The 18,410-nt window shown below is 42.7% G+C and overlaps 1 protein-coding gene across 2 annotated transcripts in view; it reads right to left on the bottom strand.

Annotated features, from left to right (window-relative positions):
• Window positions 1–280: 280 nt before the first annotated feature.
• Window positions 281–18,410, bottom strand: part of SLC25A12 (solute carrier family 25 member 12) — a 94,246-nt gene continuing 76,116 nt past the window's right edge. Inside the window, exons 14-18 of one of the 2 annotated variants that reach the window (XM_036254134.1) lie at window positions 7,569–7,709; window positions 5,729–5,867; window positions 3,037–3,195; window positions 2,834–2,924; window positions 281–1,353 (exon numbers count right to left, since the gene is read on the bottom strand). In XM_036254134.1, coding sequence (XP_036110027.1) covers window positions 1,155–1,353; window positions 2,834–2,924; window positions 3,037–3,195; window positions 5,729–5,867; window positions 7,569–7,709 — 729 coding nt within the window. In that variant the 3' untranslated portion in view covers window positions 281–1,154. The remainder of the gene's footprint in view (window positions 1,354–2,833; window positions 2,925–3,036; window positions 3,196–5,728; window positions 5,868–7,568; window positions 7,710–18,410) is intronic. The other variant, XM_036254135.1, reaches the window with a different exon arrangement.

Raw genomic sequence — 18,410 nt, 5'->3', positions numbered from 1 at the left:
AGTCAAGATGCAGGTTAAGATCTAAATTAGTCATCACACCCTTGGTGAGTGACTTTTGCAACAAGTAGTTTGATTTGGATTCATAGGAAGAACCTAGACCCCACTGAATCCCAAGGTAGGGCTTTTTCTTTCTTCTTCCCTCCTCATTCCACCACCGTCCTTTCTAAAACTATTTCCTATGAAAGTGTAACCTGATCGTGAGTAATTTGGAATCCGTAGTGAATCAAATAAAAGGCACTATCAATCAGTATATTTACGAAGGAAAATTCAACTACATGCATACATTTTGGTGTGTATTTTATTTTTTATTGGAATCATATCCATATGAAGGAAAACGGCCAAAGTACCCTTTAACTGTTTTGACAGCTGAGCCCTTGCCTTGCTGTGTCAGAGGAAGGCAAAACGATGCCAGTAGGGCTGAGATGTCCCTCCCCACCTGCACCATGACAGGAGAGGAGCGTCCGGGAAATGCCTTTTGATTGATGAACAGAGGCGGATCCGCACACGTTAGATACAACGGAAACACCCAGCACACGCGAGCCTCTAGCCTGGTCCTCTGCCCCCACGGGCATGCCTCTTTTCCAAAGGGTCTCTGATCAGTGGTGGCAGCACTTGGTCTTGTAATTCCTCTTTATCAGCAAATCCCCTTTATTCCAGAATGGAAAACAAACTAGAAATTAAATACATCCAATACTGATACTTCATTTCCATCAGTCACCAAAAAGAGAACGAATTTAATTGTAATACATTTATTTTGATGTGACTCTTAATAAAACACTTTCAAAACAGTCTGTACATTTCAAGCCACTCAGAACTGCATTACATTCTATAAATGTGATTTGTTGGGAGGAGGTGCCAAGATGTCTCTGTACAAAGATGTACAATATGTACAGTCACTCACTGTAAGTGCAAGCTGTGCAAAGCAGTCTAGGACACTAATTCATGCCAAAGCTTAGAAACATTTCAACACGTAAGACAAGAGCTGGAAACTGCACTGTATATTTTTTCCTGGGCAAATCATTATAAACAAATACATGTATATGACATATAGACTCCTCAGCTCAGCCAGCACCATGCGGCTGACGGGTAGGTGGAGGGCTGCTCTCTAGGCCCCTCTTCTAGGTGCCACTTTGCCACCCTCAGCGGTCGTCTCATCACTGAGCCGCTGCCACTGGCTGTGCCTGAACCACAGGACCGCTAGGAGACTTAAATTTGGGGAGATAAAGGCCAAACTTGTTTTCAATGCCAGCAAAAGTGGCTGTGGCGAGTCTGTATCCACCGATGTGATCCGGATTGGCAGGAGGAAGGTCTGCGATGCGTGACTTAGGTGTTGGTTCTGAGCCGGAGGGTTTGCTGTTGATAGGGAAAGCCAATGGTTAGCACGCCCAGGATTGATGAGGAAGGCCCAACGCTGAACATTTTCCATCTGATCCATGTGCCACAAAGAAGAGTATTGTTTATACAACCGGTTCCTTGTCTACGCTACAGGAGTCATGACTTATGGGGCCTTGGAAACACATTCCCGTGCTTGAGGGAGAAGACAGTGGCCTCAGTTTCAGTGCTTATCTACTTACATAAATAGACCCACAGAAAGCAGAAAGGAGAAAATACACTCAAATGGTAACACTTTCTGGGAAGTAGGATTATGAGTGATTTTCTTATATGCTTTCCTGTTTCCAAATTTTCTACACTAAGCATAAGTTTACACTTTTCCTTTATTTTGACAATTTGAAATTCTAACTTTTAAAACAGTAAACTCATGGAGGTTACTGCTAAAATTGTTTAAAGAGACAGAAATAATTCTTAGTTTTACGGAACACAAAAGCACGGGAAAGCCTGAGATTGTAAGACTGTTGTTCTTTCTTTGTGTGAGGCCTTCTACCTGGTTTATGAGGTGAAGACCCAGACGTGGGGTTTGGCCTGGCGCTGAGTAACGACCGCCTGCTTTGGCATAACCTTCCCCACCAGCACACTGCACAAGCGGCTCTCCGCCCTTCTCTCCGGCACAAGCTTCCGGCACGAAGCTTCACGAGGTCCAGTTTCTGGCCTGGATCTCACCGGTGATTATGCCCACGGGCATAGCCTCTCTTTGAACCTTCTCTGTTTGGTTTGCAATAAATTGGCTCTAAGAACATCTATACCGCCCTGGCCGGTTTGGCTCAGCGGTTGGAGCGTCGGCCTGCGGTCCGGAGAGACCCGGGTTCGGTTCCCGCTAAGGGCACGTACTTCGGTTGCACTTTGTCCCCGGCCCTGGTTGGTCGTGCGGGTGGCAGCCACTCGATGTGTCCCTTCACGTCGATGTTTCTCCCTCTCTCTCCCTTCCTCTCTCTCCCTCCCACTCTATCTGTACAAAAAATGGAAAAATATCCTCGGGTGAGGATAAAAAAAAATTTAAAATTGGAGAACATCTATACCTATTCTAATAATAAATTACAGTGAATAATGAAATCTCAGGGGTGTGAAGGGCTTAACTGAGCCTTTGCAAGAAAGTTCATGTGACTAATACAAATTTACATTGTTCTGGAGAAAAGGTCATATAATGACATCTAAATAATAAGAACCTAAATCCATAAAGCTCAGTTTTGCTTACACTAAAAAAAAAAAAAAAAAGATGACACATAATTTGCTGCCTCCCTAAACTTTCCCTACGTAGCTGCGTAACAGCGCGTACACTGCCCTACCACGGAGGCTTCTCACGCCCACTGTCTGCATTAGAAGCCCTGGTCCTACAGGAGTCTCTGCCCTGCCAGTTTCAAAGCTGCCTCTGTAGGCTGAAGGAGGCTTGTTCGATCTGGGTGCTTTCTTTATAAAGGTGGTGAACAGCTGCACTTACAGGCCTCCAAAGTCGACGTAAAACCACCGCTGGAGAAGCTCATAGGTGACCAAGGTAACACCAAACTGGGGAGAGGATCGAAACACTCGGGCTGCAAGAGAGACAGGAGGGGGCACTTAACACCAGGCTGACTGGCAAAGATGACTGGTGGTGACGGGGGAGGCCCTAACGCCAGCCAGCCATCCCCACGGCCCCGCCCCTACCTGCAGTCCCTTTCCAGAAAGCTGAGGGCCCTTCTTCCCGGAGTATCTTCCTGAAACAGTCGATGACACCGCTGTATGTCGTCTGGCCAGCGCGGGCAGCCACTTGCAGTCTTGTCTTGATGACATCAGCAGGGGTTACCAGAGAAGCGGCAGGCACACCTTTCCGGAGAAAGGCGCATTTAATTCATTCAAAGTACCTTATGAGGGGCGGAAATACTGCAACATCGAACAATGCAATTCGCAACTTCAAATGTTCTAACTCAAAGCCTCTCAAACAGCTGCCTGGGAACTAATGGGAAAAGGACACAAATGCCTATTAGCTGCGTCAGTGTGGTCAGGGTAAAATTCTCCTCTCTTTCTGAATTAGGAAAATCACTCTATACTGCATGATCCCAAAGAACTGTGAGAGGGGAAAAGGCAATAATATCACTAGGACAATTAATTCCTTTTTAGGTCTCAATTATTGTACCTCCTTTTTTCCCTCCCTAAATAAGATCAAGTATTTTCATGTATGAGAAATGAGGATAATGTCAATTTAATGAGCTCCTAAATGTATCTGACATCAAACTGTAGGTTTGTTTGCCAATTCTTGTCACCATAATGTACGAGGTGAGTATCCATATTCATATCCACTCACCTGTTCGAGGGGCTAAGGGGAGCTGACTGATGCTTTCAGACAGGCTGTATGAGAGAAGTCATTACCCGGAGCAGAGGAGCCAGGCAACCAGTTAAGGAACAGCAGGGGCCTGATCCTGGAAAGGCCTTATCATCTCTCCCCGGTGCCCTACTTCCCTGGGGTCGTGTTGAGATTGATCAGCAGCAGGACACACAAGATAGATTTCACAACTACACCTTTTACTTATAAAACAAAACAGGGAACAAAGGAGCCAGATAACCTTCCTCCGGGGGAGAGAAATCCAATTTGGACAGAATATCACAGAATCACCACGAGGCAGACAGAGCTGCTGGGCTCGGGGCTCTGCTGGGGGACGCGGCCCACAGCCCCCCATGGCTCTACGCCTTACTCAGATGAAACTAGGTAAACTGCTTGCCTATGGAATGTGCTGAATTTTGAATATTCTCTGTGCCTGCCAGCAAAGCTTTACGGGTAAAAATTAGACAAATTCATCTCTGTGAAACTGACATCACAAGTCTGTGGACGAGAAGTTGGTGCTGACAGGTGCGTGGAAATCAAGCACTGGCAGCCTGTCCACGGCCACACTGTTCTTTGGCTGTGTTTTGCTGCTGACTGGAACGCAGAGGAAAGACTTGAGGAAAAATCTGCTGGCCCCATTTAAAACGGGGAGGCTGGTGAGCCCCAGAAAGGGGCTGGGTGAGCGCTCGGGGCCAAGGCTGAGCAGGTAGCTTTACTGCCTTTCAAATGTGCACGCAATCGACTGAAGATACAAGTGTGAGGAGACAGGGGATTTGCCAGACCCCAAATAAGGGCTCAAAGCTCCCTAAGAGAGCTCCTTAATCCTCACGTCATTCCGTCATCAAGGGTGAGAACACGGTCCACCCCAGCGCCCTCACAAGCAGGCTCCTGCCACACAGCACACTGGGAAGTGTGCAGCTGCCCTGGCTCGGTCAGCCAGGGCACCAGAGGAGGAGGAGCCTGGGGAGAGCCCCACAGGCAACGCGCTCAGGCAGTCAGCTCCTCGGACCATTGGGGGATGGCGTCTGAGTCTGTGTCCACCCTTCGCGTTTCTGTCCTGGCCCTGCTGTAGTGGAGAAAGACACAGCCCTTCCCTTCCTCTGCCATCCTGAGAGCCCTTCCCTTCCTCTGTCACCCTGAGTGCTGGTGCAGCCAGGGACACCTGGCCCGCCCTTCACCCCAAGCCAGCTCCTTCACAACTCAAGAGGACGGCTAGACCCACGAGGCCAGAAGGAAGCATCTTGGTACCTTCCTGCATTTTTTAGGCTTCTCTTTCAGATGACTCTCTTCTGTCCAACTTGTTATCTTAGACCAGATGAAGATTTTCATATCGTCCAATGACATTTAGTGATTGACATTTATCCTATTATGACTATGCTGGCCACATGGGGAAGGCAAGGGTGAACAGATGAAACCTCTGCCCTCAAGGGGCTCCCAGCCTAGTACAGAGGACAGAACTCATACAAACAATCATTAATTAAGACAGAACGTGTTCAGAGAAGAGATGCCAATTGAGGGCAAGGTGGTTTGCTGGGGAAGTATCGCTTACTTTGGTCCAAGGATGAGAGTAGAAGGTACAGGAACAGCTTCATGATAAAAGCTCAGTTTTGAGCCAATTGTATAGATTCCAATATGCTAGAAAGTGAGGGCATTCTAGACTGTGCATCAGCATGAGGTACAGCAAAGCAGCGATTGGAAAAAGAACTTTTCCACCTAATGCTTAGCTTGGCTGCACGGAGTTCCAGGGGCACCGGAGGCTAAGAAACACGTGAATGATGAAGCCCGATTCAGACGGGCAGGTCTAATTTGGTTCCAAGTTGCTGAGCTGCATTAAGCTGTTTACCCACATTATGCAAATGTAATTAACTCTCATCAGAATTACAGCAATCTCACAAAGGAGAAAAAGAGATCGCATTTAAACTAAGTCAGATACAAACAATAACCCTTCCAGAAATAAAGGGGGAAAGTACATAGAGATTCTGTACTTCTTACAGAGAATGGGGGAGGGTTCTTTTGGCTTAAAAAAAAGGTAGTTACCTGCCATGGCTCCAGCTGCAAGGAGATTTAAACCTCCCACGCGTCCGTTTTCATCAGCCAGAAGTAGTTTGCAATGAGCATAAACAGGAAAATAGATGGCAGAGAAGGGAATGTCTCGGAGGAAACACGCTTTGGCACCCTGTCACACAGTGAGGAAACAGAGCACAGCAGTTGTATAAACAGGGTGTGAATGCCCCCAAGGTGACAAGCCTGAGGTGTCCCTCGCACTGCACTGGGCGGAGGTGGGGAGAACCAGTGGGACACAGAGAAACAGACCCGGCTTAGAGCTTGGGAAAGGCTGGCGGATCCTGCAGTCCTAGTTAGTTAACTGGACAATGATGTTATTCTGACAACTTAGAATTTCCTGGCATTGCCAGTGTAGATCGTTTTTAAGGTTAATAAAAATTCAATTCTCAAACTTCCAGGCGTGTTCTTTTTGGTTTTGATGGGGCTGGGGGGAGGGCAGGGGAACAGACTTGGAAACCAGTATTAAGAGCTTCCAAAGCAACGAGCAAAGGCAGCCCCAAAGGAACAAACTGCCAACTCAGTCCACTCAGCTGGAGCCCCCGCAGTGCCAGGTGAGGGGCCGCAGGCGCGGCAGTGGGCAAGGAAGGGGGAAGAAACCACCAATGTCCCCCGTGTCCTAAACAGCGGAGGACTGGGGGGAGCCAGACACGGTGTTTTAGCAGGTTTCCACGGGGGCAGAAAGCCACCAGGGAAAGTCTGTCCCAGTGACTGAGGCCACAGTGAACACGCTCCCCAGCCTGGTAGTAGCACACGCGTTCCACTGCCCAGGGCTTTCCCCGGCCAGGCGGGCGCTCCAGCTCTGGCACTGTTTTCCTCGGGGCTCTTTGTAAAACATTTAAAACTTTTTTTTTTTTAAATTCCAGGCACTCTCTGAAGGATGATACAAAGAGAAACAATATTAATAAATTCCATCTCAAAGAAAATTCCAATAAGGATGGGAATTGGGGGATGGAGGGCAGGGAGTGTACAAATCTCAAGCCAGGCATCGCCGGTTGAGTGGTCTCCCACGAGCTCTGTGGCTGTGTGAGTCTGAAACACAGAATTTCTCATTTCTCAGTTGCTGCTACAGAAGCCAATTTACACACTTCTGCAGTGATGGATCTATAAATAAGTCAGATGCTGTGGAAACACAGCTGTCTACAGCAGCTAGGTTTCTGTATTCTCCTGTATACCAGGCAAAAGAATGGAAAGAAATACTCTTCTTTGTTTAAGAAAAATAACAGCTTCTGCTCCATTACATCTGATCTGTAATGATGGGAGTGAGTATACCTGCAGGGAAGGAAGCTTTTCACTGGCACTTTGCTAAAATACAATACACTCTTTTTTTTTTTTTTTTAAATAGAATTCATTATTGACAAATCCCACCACTTAACTTCTTAAAGACCCGAATCCTACCAAACTCGACTACTGTTTCACCAAGGTCAAATTATTAAGACAAAAAGAATCTCCTACTGGGAAGGTAACAATGGAGATAACTCAGACTCAAAATAAACGTAAGACTATCGCGAAGTCCTAAACCAGCCCGAAGAGACCGCCACAGTCTCCCCAAGCCCTCAGCAGACGGAAGGCTGGGAGCCTGGCCTCCCTGCTGGCAGCTTCCCGGGGGCCTGAGGGCGAGCCAAGTTTGTGAAGCCCCAGCCCCTAATACAAGTGTCCTGACCTTTTCCTTTTTGTTTGCCCCTCCTCCAGGAACGACCCTACTGGACTCGGCTGCTGTTCCACTGGGGGAAGAAGCCCGTTTCCACAGTCTTTCACACACCTATTGTGTACATCACAACCTCTCTGTCGAGATAACCAGAGGGAATCTACCCACCTTATACAAACCAAAGAGTCCCAGGTCCTGGAGCACATTCAGGGCACTGACCCTGGGCCCTGTAGTGATCTCTCCAGCCACCTGCAGCCGAATCTTGACTATCTCCAGCGGGTTGGTAAAGATGACCTGAGAGCCCCCAGCCTGCAGGCACGGGAGGAGAGAGAAGCAGATTTCCACATCAGAGCCCGACTGGCAGTGTAACAAAGAAGAATCCCGAAAAGCCACCAAGTTGTACTACTTTACGTCTCCCTCTTCATCAGGAAACAAGAGGACGATGCTTTGAAGAGTTCACAGAGATGGTCCCAAACTTGGCTCAAGCCAATCTATGTCAGGGTTTGTTTCTACTTGAAATGTCAAGAGTATTTCTCAGACCAGTCTTTCCAGGTCAGCCCAGCCATATCCAAAATGGCAAAACTAATAAACTCAGCTGGAAAACAAAAGTGAAGCCAGATGTGGCAGTGGGGAGCTCCCCAAAGAGGGAAAGACATGCTGGGTGTCTTTTACGAGCTGAAGCTGAATTTGGGATCTACAGTAGTTTCTTTCCTCTTCTTAGCAAGCATTCGCTTTATTTAGCTTGGCCACCTGCTTCTACTTCCTTGGGCTATAGAATAATTAACACATTTTGTCCCACAGAGGTGCCTTACATCAGAGGGGAAAGACTCCTCTGGTTCAAATTCTAAAATGTATTATCCTGAGCAAATCTCTACACAGGAACACCCACACGAAAGGAGAGAATTTAGAAATACAACTTCAGTATCATTTCAACACAAAACCAGAAAAACTCAAGGCAGAGCTGGGAAATGGAACATCTTGTTCCCAGGAGTACAACACAAAGCCACACTCACTTCTGTAGTGACCCACAAGATTTTAATGTAGATGATGAGAGTGTATTTGCATCTGTAATCCCTTAACTGGTAGAGGGGGGAAAAAAGGAATGTTTAACAAAACTGCTACCAATTCCTTATTTGGTTTCTATAAGAAAGAATGTACGTATATATATATGTACATGGATATATAAAAATGAATACATTTTTAAAAACATAAATACAGCTTTGGCCGGTTTGCTCAGTGGTTAGAGTGCCGGCCATGCACCGAAAGGTCGCAGGTTCATTCCAAGTCAAGGGCACGTGCCTGGGTTGCAAGTTGGATCCCTGGCGCTGGTCAGGGTTGATCGATGTGTCTCTCTCACATGGATGTTTCTCTGTTTCTCGAGAGCTCTCCGTCTCTCTCTCTCACTCCCCCTCTCCCTCCCTCCCCTCATATTCTCTCTAAAAATCAATGAAAAAATATCCTCAGGTGAGGATTAAAAATCCCCCAAAACATAACTACATATATATCTCCATTCATGAAGTGAAAAAAAATCTCATTTGCAAATCTTCATCTCACCAGTAGCTATTTACATTATATACTCATAACCTCACTGTAACAGCGCATTCCACGGGAACAGGAACTGAGCCCCAGTGGGCTCTGTAATTCCACAGGTAGAGAAAGACGGTAAACGAAACTCCGTGCAGCATCCAATGGCACTTCAGTCCTCTACCTTCGCCCACATTCCCGTTCATTTCTCTAAATCCCACAGCCCTCCTGGACCTCCTTCCAAGAGTCAGCGACAAGTCCCAGCCCTAACTGGCTGGGCTATACACCCCCCAACTACTCCTGTTCCGACCCTGACCTTTTACTGCTATCAACATCGTCCACTGCCGACACTGACACGGGATTCCTTCCTCTCTGTGGGAAGCTCATTGTCCTGGATTCCCCAGGACCCTAGTCTCCTTTCTGTCCACCACGAGTAGGGGTGCAGCAACTCGCCACCTGTCTCTGGGTTCTGTGCCACTCCCAACTCACCCCATCCAGACCACCACACACACACAGGTCGTGGTGACTGACTGGCCGGTTCCACATCTCTCTCTTCTAATCTGCTGCACTACAGGCAGGAAGACGCATTTTAATGTTTCAATCTAAGCAAACAATACTTTCAAAAGGATTGCTGGGTGAAAAATTATGTTAAAATGATAATCCAAGTAATTGCTCCTGTAGCTAGTATTAAAGACCAAACGAATGGAAAAAGTTTGCTACCTCCCCGAAATCTCTCATTTAAATAATGGTTGCAAAAACTATCTTTGGGAAAGTGTGCTTTATGTTCTAAACTAAAGCAGATTAAAAAAATAATAATAGAACCACAAATTTTGATTATAATCCCCCAAATTTGCCACCACCAATGTCGACCCCTGGTTGCCACTTGTTCAATGTGGACATTATGTTTAAATAAATACAAAGTTCTTTCGTGTTGTTAATCATTAGTAAATTATAATACCCCGCAGAGCAGTAGTACTCTGACCAGCACTTCCCCCACCCCACCCGACCCCCACCCCATTTCCTCCTCCCCTTTTTCTCACAGACCCTTTTGGAAATAATCACCAGTTTACTGAGATTTGTACTCCTTTAACAATTCCTCAAATTTCTTTCTGAGTGTACACGTAACAGGCTTTCTATAAGAACAGTACAATTAAGAGAAAAAAACGACTGCATTTTAAACGAGCGCATTAACTGTCGGATGCTTTGAAGAGGTGTTACCCAGAATACACATCCGCAAGTGCTTCCCGCCCCTGTACCCACCTACATTTGAAGGAGGAAAACTTTTAGCAGTGCCTAGTCTGTATATGTTTTAAAAGTCAATATACATTTTTAAAAACATTATACAGTAGGCCTAGGAATATGTAGGCAAATACTATCCAGAAATACTAAATAATTTTAGAAAAATAAAGATTGCTATTTGTCTTAAACTTTGAATATTTTATAACACTTAAAGGGAAACATATCTGGCAAATGTGCACTCTTTTCTTTTCTTTTTTTTTAATCATCACCCAAGGATATGTTTACATTTATCTTCAGCCAGAGTGGGAGGAAGGGAGAGAGAGAGAAACATCAATGTGAGAGAGACACATTGATTGGTTGCCACCTGCACAACCCCAACCGGGGCCGGGGACGAACCACAACCGAGGTACATGCCCTTGGCCAGGACTGAACCTGGGACTCCCTGGTCCACAGGCCAACGCTCTAACTGCTGTACCAAACCGGCCAGGGCTGCACTCTTAAACTCTGAGGTTGACTACTATCTCATACAATTAAATTGAGGGGGGAATAAAAATTTTCAATTAAGCCCTGGCCGGTTTGGCTCAGTAGTTGGGGCGTCGGCCTGCAGTACAGAGAGTCCCGGGTTCAGTTTCCGCTAAGGGCACGTACCTCGGTTGCAGTTTGTCCTCGGCCCTGGTTGGTCGTGCGGGTGGCAGCCACTCGATGTGTCCCTTTCACATCGATGTTTCCCTCTCTCTCTCTTCCTCTCTCTCCCTCCCGCTCTATCTGAACAAAATATGGAAAAATGTCCTCAGGTGAGGATAAAAAAAAAAATTTTTTTTCAATTAATTCAATCGCTCTAAGGAATCTAGTAACATAGAATAGGATTATAATGTTATCAATCCTTTTTATAAAATTTATCTTTATTGTTGAAAGAATTACAGATGTCCCCTCTCTTTTCCCCCTTGACCCCCTTCTCTTCTCCCCGCTCCCAACCCCCACCTCAATGTTATCACATTCTTAATTGAGTGTTCCCCTCTGATAAACAAATACAGGAAAAGATAATTTTTCCTCTATTTAGGGCTGTATTGATTATAAATGACACATCATAATTTAATAACAGCTTTTCACAGAACAAAAAAACACTGCTTAGAGCAAATATAGTCATTGAATATACAAAATTTCAGAAGTACAAAATTGTGAAATAAAAATATGGTAACTTTTCAATAAAAAATAAATGTACTGCCCAGCTGGCGTGGCTCAGTGGTTGAGCGTCAACCCATGTAGCAAGAGGTTGCTGGTTCAATTCCCGGTCAGGGCATATGCCCAGGTTTCGGGCTCATCCCTAACAGGGGGTATGCAGGAGGCAGCCGACACATGTTTCTCTCTTACATCGATGTTTTTCTCTCTCTCTCTTCCTTTCTCTCTCTCTAAATCAATAGAGAAAAATATTGAAAATAAATAAATATACCTGTATTTTTATAAATATGCTGTTTGCTATTTTAAATAGCAACAAAATTAAACAGAAAAAATTGTCAATGCCCAATAAGAAAATACTTAAGTAGAAACAATTATATGCTCTTAATCAGACAAAAAGATTGGGTAACAAAATTGAGCCAATGATGTAAACAGAACATAAAATATTAGGTACCCACTGATCACAAATATGTCAAAATTTACTGAAATTGCCCTGGCTGGTTTGGCTCAGCGGTTGGAGCGTCCGCCTGCGGTCTGGGCACTTACCTCGTGCAGTCGGTTCCCGCTAAGGGCACGTACCTCGGTTGCAGTTTGTCCCCGGCCCTGGTTGGTCGTGCGGGTGGCAGCCACTCGATGTGTCCCTTTCACATCGATGTTTCCCTCTCTCTCTCTTCCTCTCTCTCCCTCCCACTCTATCTGTACAAAAAAATGGAAAAATGTCCTCGGGTGAGGATTAAAAAAAAAAAAAAATTACTGAAATTTATTAAAATCAAAATGGCTTAGAGATAAAAACATTGGTTGCCTTCTGAAAAGAGAAGTAGCTGGGAGAAAGAATTTTCAAAGCATACCCCATTGCACCTTTTCAATTTTGAATTAAAGGAATGTATTAACTCCTCGAAAATGAAATAAAACAAAACAAAAAACCTCTCAAAAAATAAGAAACAGACTGGTCTTAGAAACAATGGCTTCTTTTGTAGACTAGGCCTTCTCTCACATATTCTTCCCTGTGGTAAATTTAATAGTTTATGTAATTTAAATGCATTTTTAAAAATGAGTTAACACCAGTTAACTGTGGATCCAGAACTTTAAAAAAGCTTATGTAGCCCGGCCACTGTGGCTCAGTGGTTGAGCATCAACTCATGCACCAAGAGGTCGCAGGTTCGATTCCTTGTCAGGGCACATGCCCAGGTTGCAGGCCGATCCCTAGTGGGGGTCATGCAGGAGGCAGCTGACTGATATTGTCCCTCATTGATGTTTCTATCTCTCCCTCTCCCTTCTTCTCTCTCTAAAATCAATAAAGAAAAATATTAAAAATAAACAAACAAATAAAGCTTATCTATATCTTGGCCACCATGAATAATGCTGCAATGAACACAGGGGTACATGTATCTTTACAAATAAATGTTTTTAAAATTTTCAGGTGGATATTCAGAAGAGGGATTGCTGGGTCATATGGTAATCCTATTCTTTATTTTCTGAGGAGCTTCTATACTGTTTCCCATAGTGGTTATACCAGTTTACATTCCCACCAGAAAAGAATGAGGGTCCCATTAAAAAAGAAAAAAAAAAGCTTATCTACCTATGTATATATGAACATCAAAAAATCTAATCAAATATAGCTAGTGATTTGAAATAACAGACACCAAGATATAAAATTTCAAATGAGAGCATGATGATTCACAGCCCCATAGTCTTAAATGAACAGTCTAATTTGACATTTTGATGCTTCTGGTACTGATGCTTATGTGAGATAACATACCATTCTGCACAATACCCTTGGTGAATTTTTTCACTCAACAAATCACCAGATTATTGCTTTTAACTCTCTAATTGCTAAATTTCCCTCTTCAAATTGCTGCTTATATGTTTAAAGAGAGGCAAGTACTAATATTAAAACTGACTTACAAACTTTAATTTTTCAGTATTAAGTTGCCACTTCATTGTTTAGAACTAAAATACAAATGACACAAAAAAGGGAACAAATCTCATTTTGAATGAGGGCTACCTATATACAAGAGAAATGGAAAGAATGTAAAAACTTCCAGTTAATTAATCCTGTGTCACTTTTTTTTTTAACATGAGAAAATAAACCAACTAAAGCCGACAGCAAAAGTAAGGAGTAAAGAATGTAATACTGAGATGTCACCACACTTCGAGGTGCCTGCGGCCAAGGGGCTGCATACAGGATTAGGCCTGTTCAACCTCCTGCCCTCACAATCCTACCCCGGGGCAGAGTCCACAAAGAGGCTGGGGACCTGGCCCTGCCTGTGCCAAGTCCCCTGTTTACATCCTTCTTTGATCTGTTATCTCCTATAGTTTGCAGCTATTTCTCTCCAACCACAAAATGTCCAACCTGAACAATTCATTACAAAGTCTTCTCTTACAGAGACTGATGAAAATCTAACCTCAATTTATGAAAACCTAACCTCAATTTAAAGCTGCACCAGCTCTTTGAACGAATATATAAAATGTGTGCATTTAAAATAACCAGAAAACTAAGCAAAATCACAGAATCAGTAGTCATTAGGACTGCCTCAAGAGGAATAGGAACTGACGGTGACTCTGTGTCACACACCATCAACCATAAACCTTCTTCAACTTGTATAAGATGGTGTGAAATGCTATAGTTCTTTTTAAACTAGTCTAGAATAGTGATAGTTTAAAGGAAATAAACTGCCATTTACTCATTGCTGAGTGATGATATATGCCAGGATGCTAGGATAGGAATAGATAAAACTACACATACCCCTAACTAGGGTAAAGGAAGAGTCAAAATCCCTGTTACCTATCATAAACCACTTTGACATAAATATATATGGACTTCCAACTTCTGTGCACATGCATGTGTGTTCACATAAGTATATAAGCACAAGGCTGGGACCACACTGATTCCTGGGGATGGGAGCTGGAGCAACTACTTCCAAACAACTGTTCAGAGATGTGAGAGCTCAGCTTGCTGAGGAACACACAGCATAGGGGGCTGGCAAGCTACAGATCCTGGCTCTCAGGATTAGTACGAGCTCCAACAACAAGTGGACTCTTGCAGCACCCAACATGGGTGTGCGCGCGCGAGGCACACAGCTTGAAGGGAGAAAGCAGATGAGTGTGGAAAGAGTCTAGGTTTGCAAGGCTGTTGACCTATATTGTCATTAACTTGGTAACCTTGCATATGTCATAACCTTTCCTTTCCTTGGTTTCCGAATATGACAACAGAGATCCCAACAACTGCCTTATCCACCTTACAGAGCCCTCATGCACTAATGTGAGAGCACCATGCAGACTGAAAGCAAGATACCAAGGGTAGGAATGTGTTCTCTGAGGCTAAGTTCACATGGGGCTAAGGAAACACCTGCAATGTGATGGGTTTAAATCAGCCCTTTGCTGAGCAATAAATACATTTTGAGTTTTATGATTTCTATCCATTCAGAAGTATACATTCTCTAAAAGAGGTAATGTGATGTCACATAAGTGCTCTACTTAGAATTAACAACATTTAAAAAAGATACCAGAGAAATGTTTCGAAAATATATATAGGTCAGTCCATTTAGACTTTTAAACTTTCTGCTCTGTTGACTTTTTTTCCCCACTTAAGTTTACAAATATATCTAACCACTATAGACACCATTAAGATAATTAAAAGACAAGTCATAGACTGGAAGAATATTCTTAACACATATATTTGACAAAGTACTGTCTCCATGATGGATAAAAGAACTCCTACAAGGCAAAATAGAAATAATATGCATAACAATGAAAAATAGGCAGAAGACTTGAACAGATACTTCACAAAAAAAGATATATGAATAGCCAATAAACACATGAAAAGGATGCTCAATATCTTTAGGCTTCAGGGAAATGCAAACTAAAACCACAGTAAGATATCACTTCATACCAATTAGAATAACTAAACTAAAAAAGATGCCATGGCCCATGTGGCTCAGTTGGTGGGGCATCCTCCCATGCACCAAGATGTCTGCGGTTTGATTCCAGGTCAGGGCACAAGCCCTGGTTGCAGGCTCAGCCCTGGGTAGAGGGGCTGCAGGAGGCAGCTGGACTGATGTTCCACTCATCGATGATTCTCTCTCTCTCTCTCTAAAAATCAATAAAAATATATATTTTTTTAAATAAAAGACTAAGAACATGAAACACTGGTGAGAATGTGGAGTAACTGAATACTCATACACTACGGATGAGATTATAAGATGGTCCACCCACTTCAAACTAACTGGCAGTTTCTTTCTAATTGAAAACACATCTACCCTATCCCACTCTTAAATATTCGCCCATGAGAAATAAAAGCATATGACTCCTGAAAATATGTTAAGCAAAATTGTGTCAACAATGAAATAATGCATTTCATATGATTCCATTTATATAAAATCCAAGAAGAAATAAAACTGGTGAAAGAAATCAGAACGGTGGTACCTGGGGGAGGGGAGGAGTGATTGAATGGAAAACGGCATGAATGAATTTTCTGGGGTGAAATGTTCTTTATCTTATCTTGGGTGGTGATGTTATGGGTGTATACAATTGTTGAAACTCACTGAACTGATTGACATCTACGATCTGTTCATTTTTGGTATATTAATTATACGTAAATTAATTAACATATATGTATATATATTCAGATATGTTAAATTTTTACTATATATATAAAACCACATAATAAAAAGGAAAGAAATAAAAGATGCTACAAAGTTGGGGGGCTCATCTAGGTTTATTCTGATACATGGAGAAGGCCCTGATTTGATTCCCCAAGAGAGTATTATAGAATAAAGAGCTGGTCTTAAAATGAAAATACTTGGGCTCCCGTGAAACCTGCAGCACACATTAGCTGTGTGAGATGCGACTGAGAGAATTAGCCTTTCTGAGCTACTGTTCTTCATCTACCTATTTCACAGCAGTGACAACAGTGCATTTTAAAGTACTTTAAAAATTCTAAGTTGACATTAAAGTGTTATTCTTGTCCACAACAGATATAATAATTAAATGCTCAATTATATTTATGTGCGATATGGACATGTAATAGGTGTGAATATATATGTATTTATACATATAGAGAGAGACTTTTAATAGAAAAATAAACACAGCCTGATAAGAATGGCTTACCAGTGAGAAAAAATTATTTGAAACATTATTACGTAAATACAGCATCCATAACAGATATTTACTGAGTAACTGCACACGCACACACACATACTCTCTCTCTCTCTCTCACCCCATTCCCACCTAAAGAAAGGTCAAGCAATTATTAAACCTAAAGTGCAATTTATAGACTCTACAACAACAAAATAACTTACTTTAGCACATCTGAATTACGATAAATTCTGAACTAGTAAGTCTTTCTTGGGAAGGTTTTGATATAGACATAAAACAAGAGTTTGATTCGTGTTCATAATGAAGATTCAAAACTTGAAAATGCACACTCTGTTTATACTTCTATTCCCAAAGGTTATATTGTATTTCTAAAGTGAGAAGTTCCACTGTGACTCCCTGCTGCCCTTAGAAACTGAGAGCTTCTTTCATTTGCAATCAGGAAGTCAGAGTGAACAGAACTTCCATCTGGTTTAAAAAGGAGTGTGTGTGGCCCTGGCCGGTTTGGCTCAGCGGTTAGAGTGTCGGCCTGTGGTCCAGAGACACCCAGGTTCAGTTCCTGCTTAGGGCACGGACCTCAGTTGCAGTTTGTCCCCAGTCCTGGTCGGATTATGCGGGAGGCAGCCACTCTATGTGTCCCTTTCACGTCGATGTTTTTCTCTCTCTCTTCCTCTCTCTCCCTCCCACTCTATCTGAACAAAAAATGGAAAAATGTCCTCAAGTAAGGATAAAAAAAAGTGTGTGTGTGTGTGCACACACGCGCTCACACACATATACACATGTACACAAACACACAAGCATGTATATAAAGCATTAGAAATTAATATATCAAATGTTAACAATAAAAAATAAAACTGTCATTTGGTAATATCTCTGGTCGAGGCAAAAGACCCTAAAAAATTAAGGTTAAAAAATAGCGTATAAAATCAAAGACCTAAATGTAAGAGCAAAAACTATAACTTTAAGAAGAAAACAAAGGTATAAATCTTCATGACCTTAGATTAGGCAATGACTTCTTAGATATAACACCAAAAGCTTAAATAACAAAAGAAAATATAGATAAATGGGCTTCATTAAAATCAAAGTCCAGTTCTTCAAAAGACACGGTCAAGAAAGTGCAAAATATTTGCAACACATCTGATATAGGACTCTAAATATATAAAGAAATCTTATAACTCAAAAATAAAAGAGGAATAATCCAATTAAAATGGAGAAAGATTCTGCATATATTTCTCCAAAGAAAATAGGCAAGTGCAGACAGATAAATGCCATCTGAATGAAAAGATGTTCAACACTGTCCTGTCATTAGATCACAATAAGATACCACTTCACATCCACTGTGATGACTATAATGAAAAGACGGATAATAAGTATTGGCGAGGGTGTGGAGAATTCAGAACCCTCGTACATTGCTGGTAGGAATGCAAAATGGTGCATCCACTTTGAAATACAGTCTGGCAGTTCCTCAAAATACTAATTAGAGTTACCATCAGACCCACTAATTCTACTCCTAGGTATATACCCAAGAGAAATAAAACGTGGCCATACATAATGTTCTACATGAATGCTCACAGGAGCATTATTCCTAATATCCAAAAAGTGGAAACAACCCAAATGTTCAACAAGTGATGAACAGATAAACAAAATGTGGTATATCTATATAATGGAATATTATTCAGCAATAAAAAGGCCTGAAGTACTTATACATACTCTAAAACATGGAAGAACCTTAAAAACATTATGCTGAGTGAAGAAGCCAGGCACAAAAGGCCACATGTTGCATGACTGCATTTATATGAAATGTCCAGAATTGGCGAGTCTATAGAGAAAGTTTATTAGGCCTGGCTGGGAGGCGAGGAGGGAAGATTGGGGGTCTACAGCTAAGGGGTACCAGATTTCTTTCTGGAATGATAAAAATGTTCTGAAATTGATTGTGGTTATAGTTGCATAACTCTGTGAATGTACTAAAAATTGCTA

Source organism: Molossus molossus, unplaced genomic scaffold, assembly GCF_014108415.1.
Source record: "Molossus molossus isolate mMolMol1 unplaced genomic scaffold, mMolMol1.p scaffold_m16_p_11, whole genome shotgun sequence".
In the NCBI taxonomy this organism is placed as follows: domain Eukaryota; kingdom Metazoa; phylum Chordata; class Mammalia; order Chiroptera; family Molossidae; genus Molossus; species Molossus molossus.
This window is presented reverse-complemented; position numbering and strand designations above follow the sequence as displayed.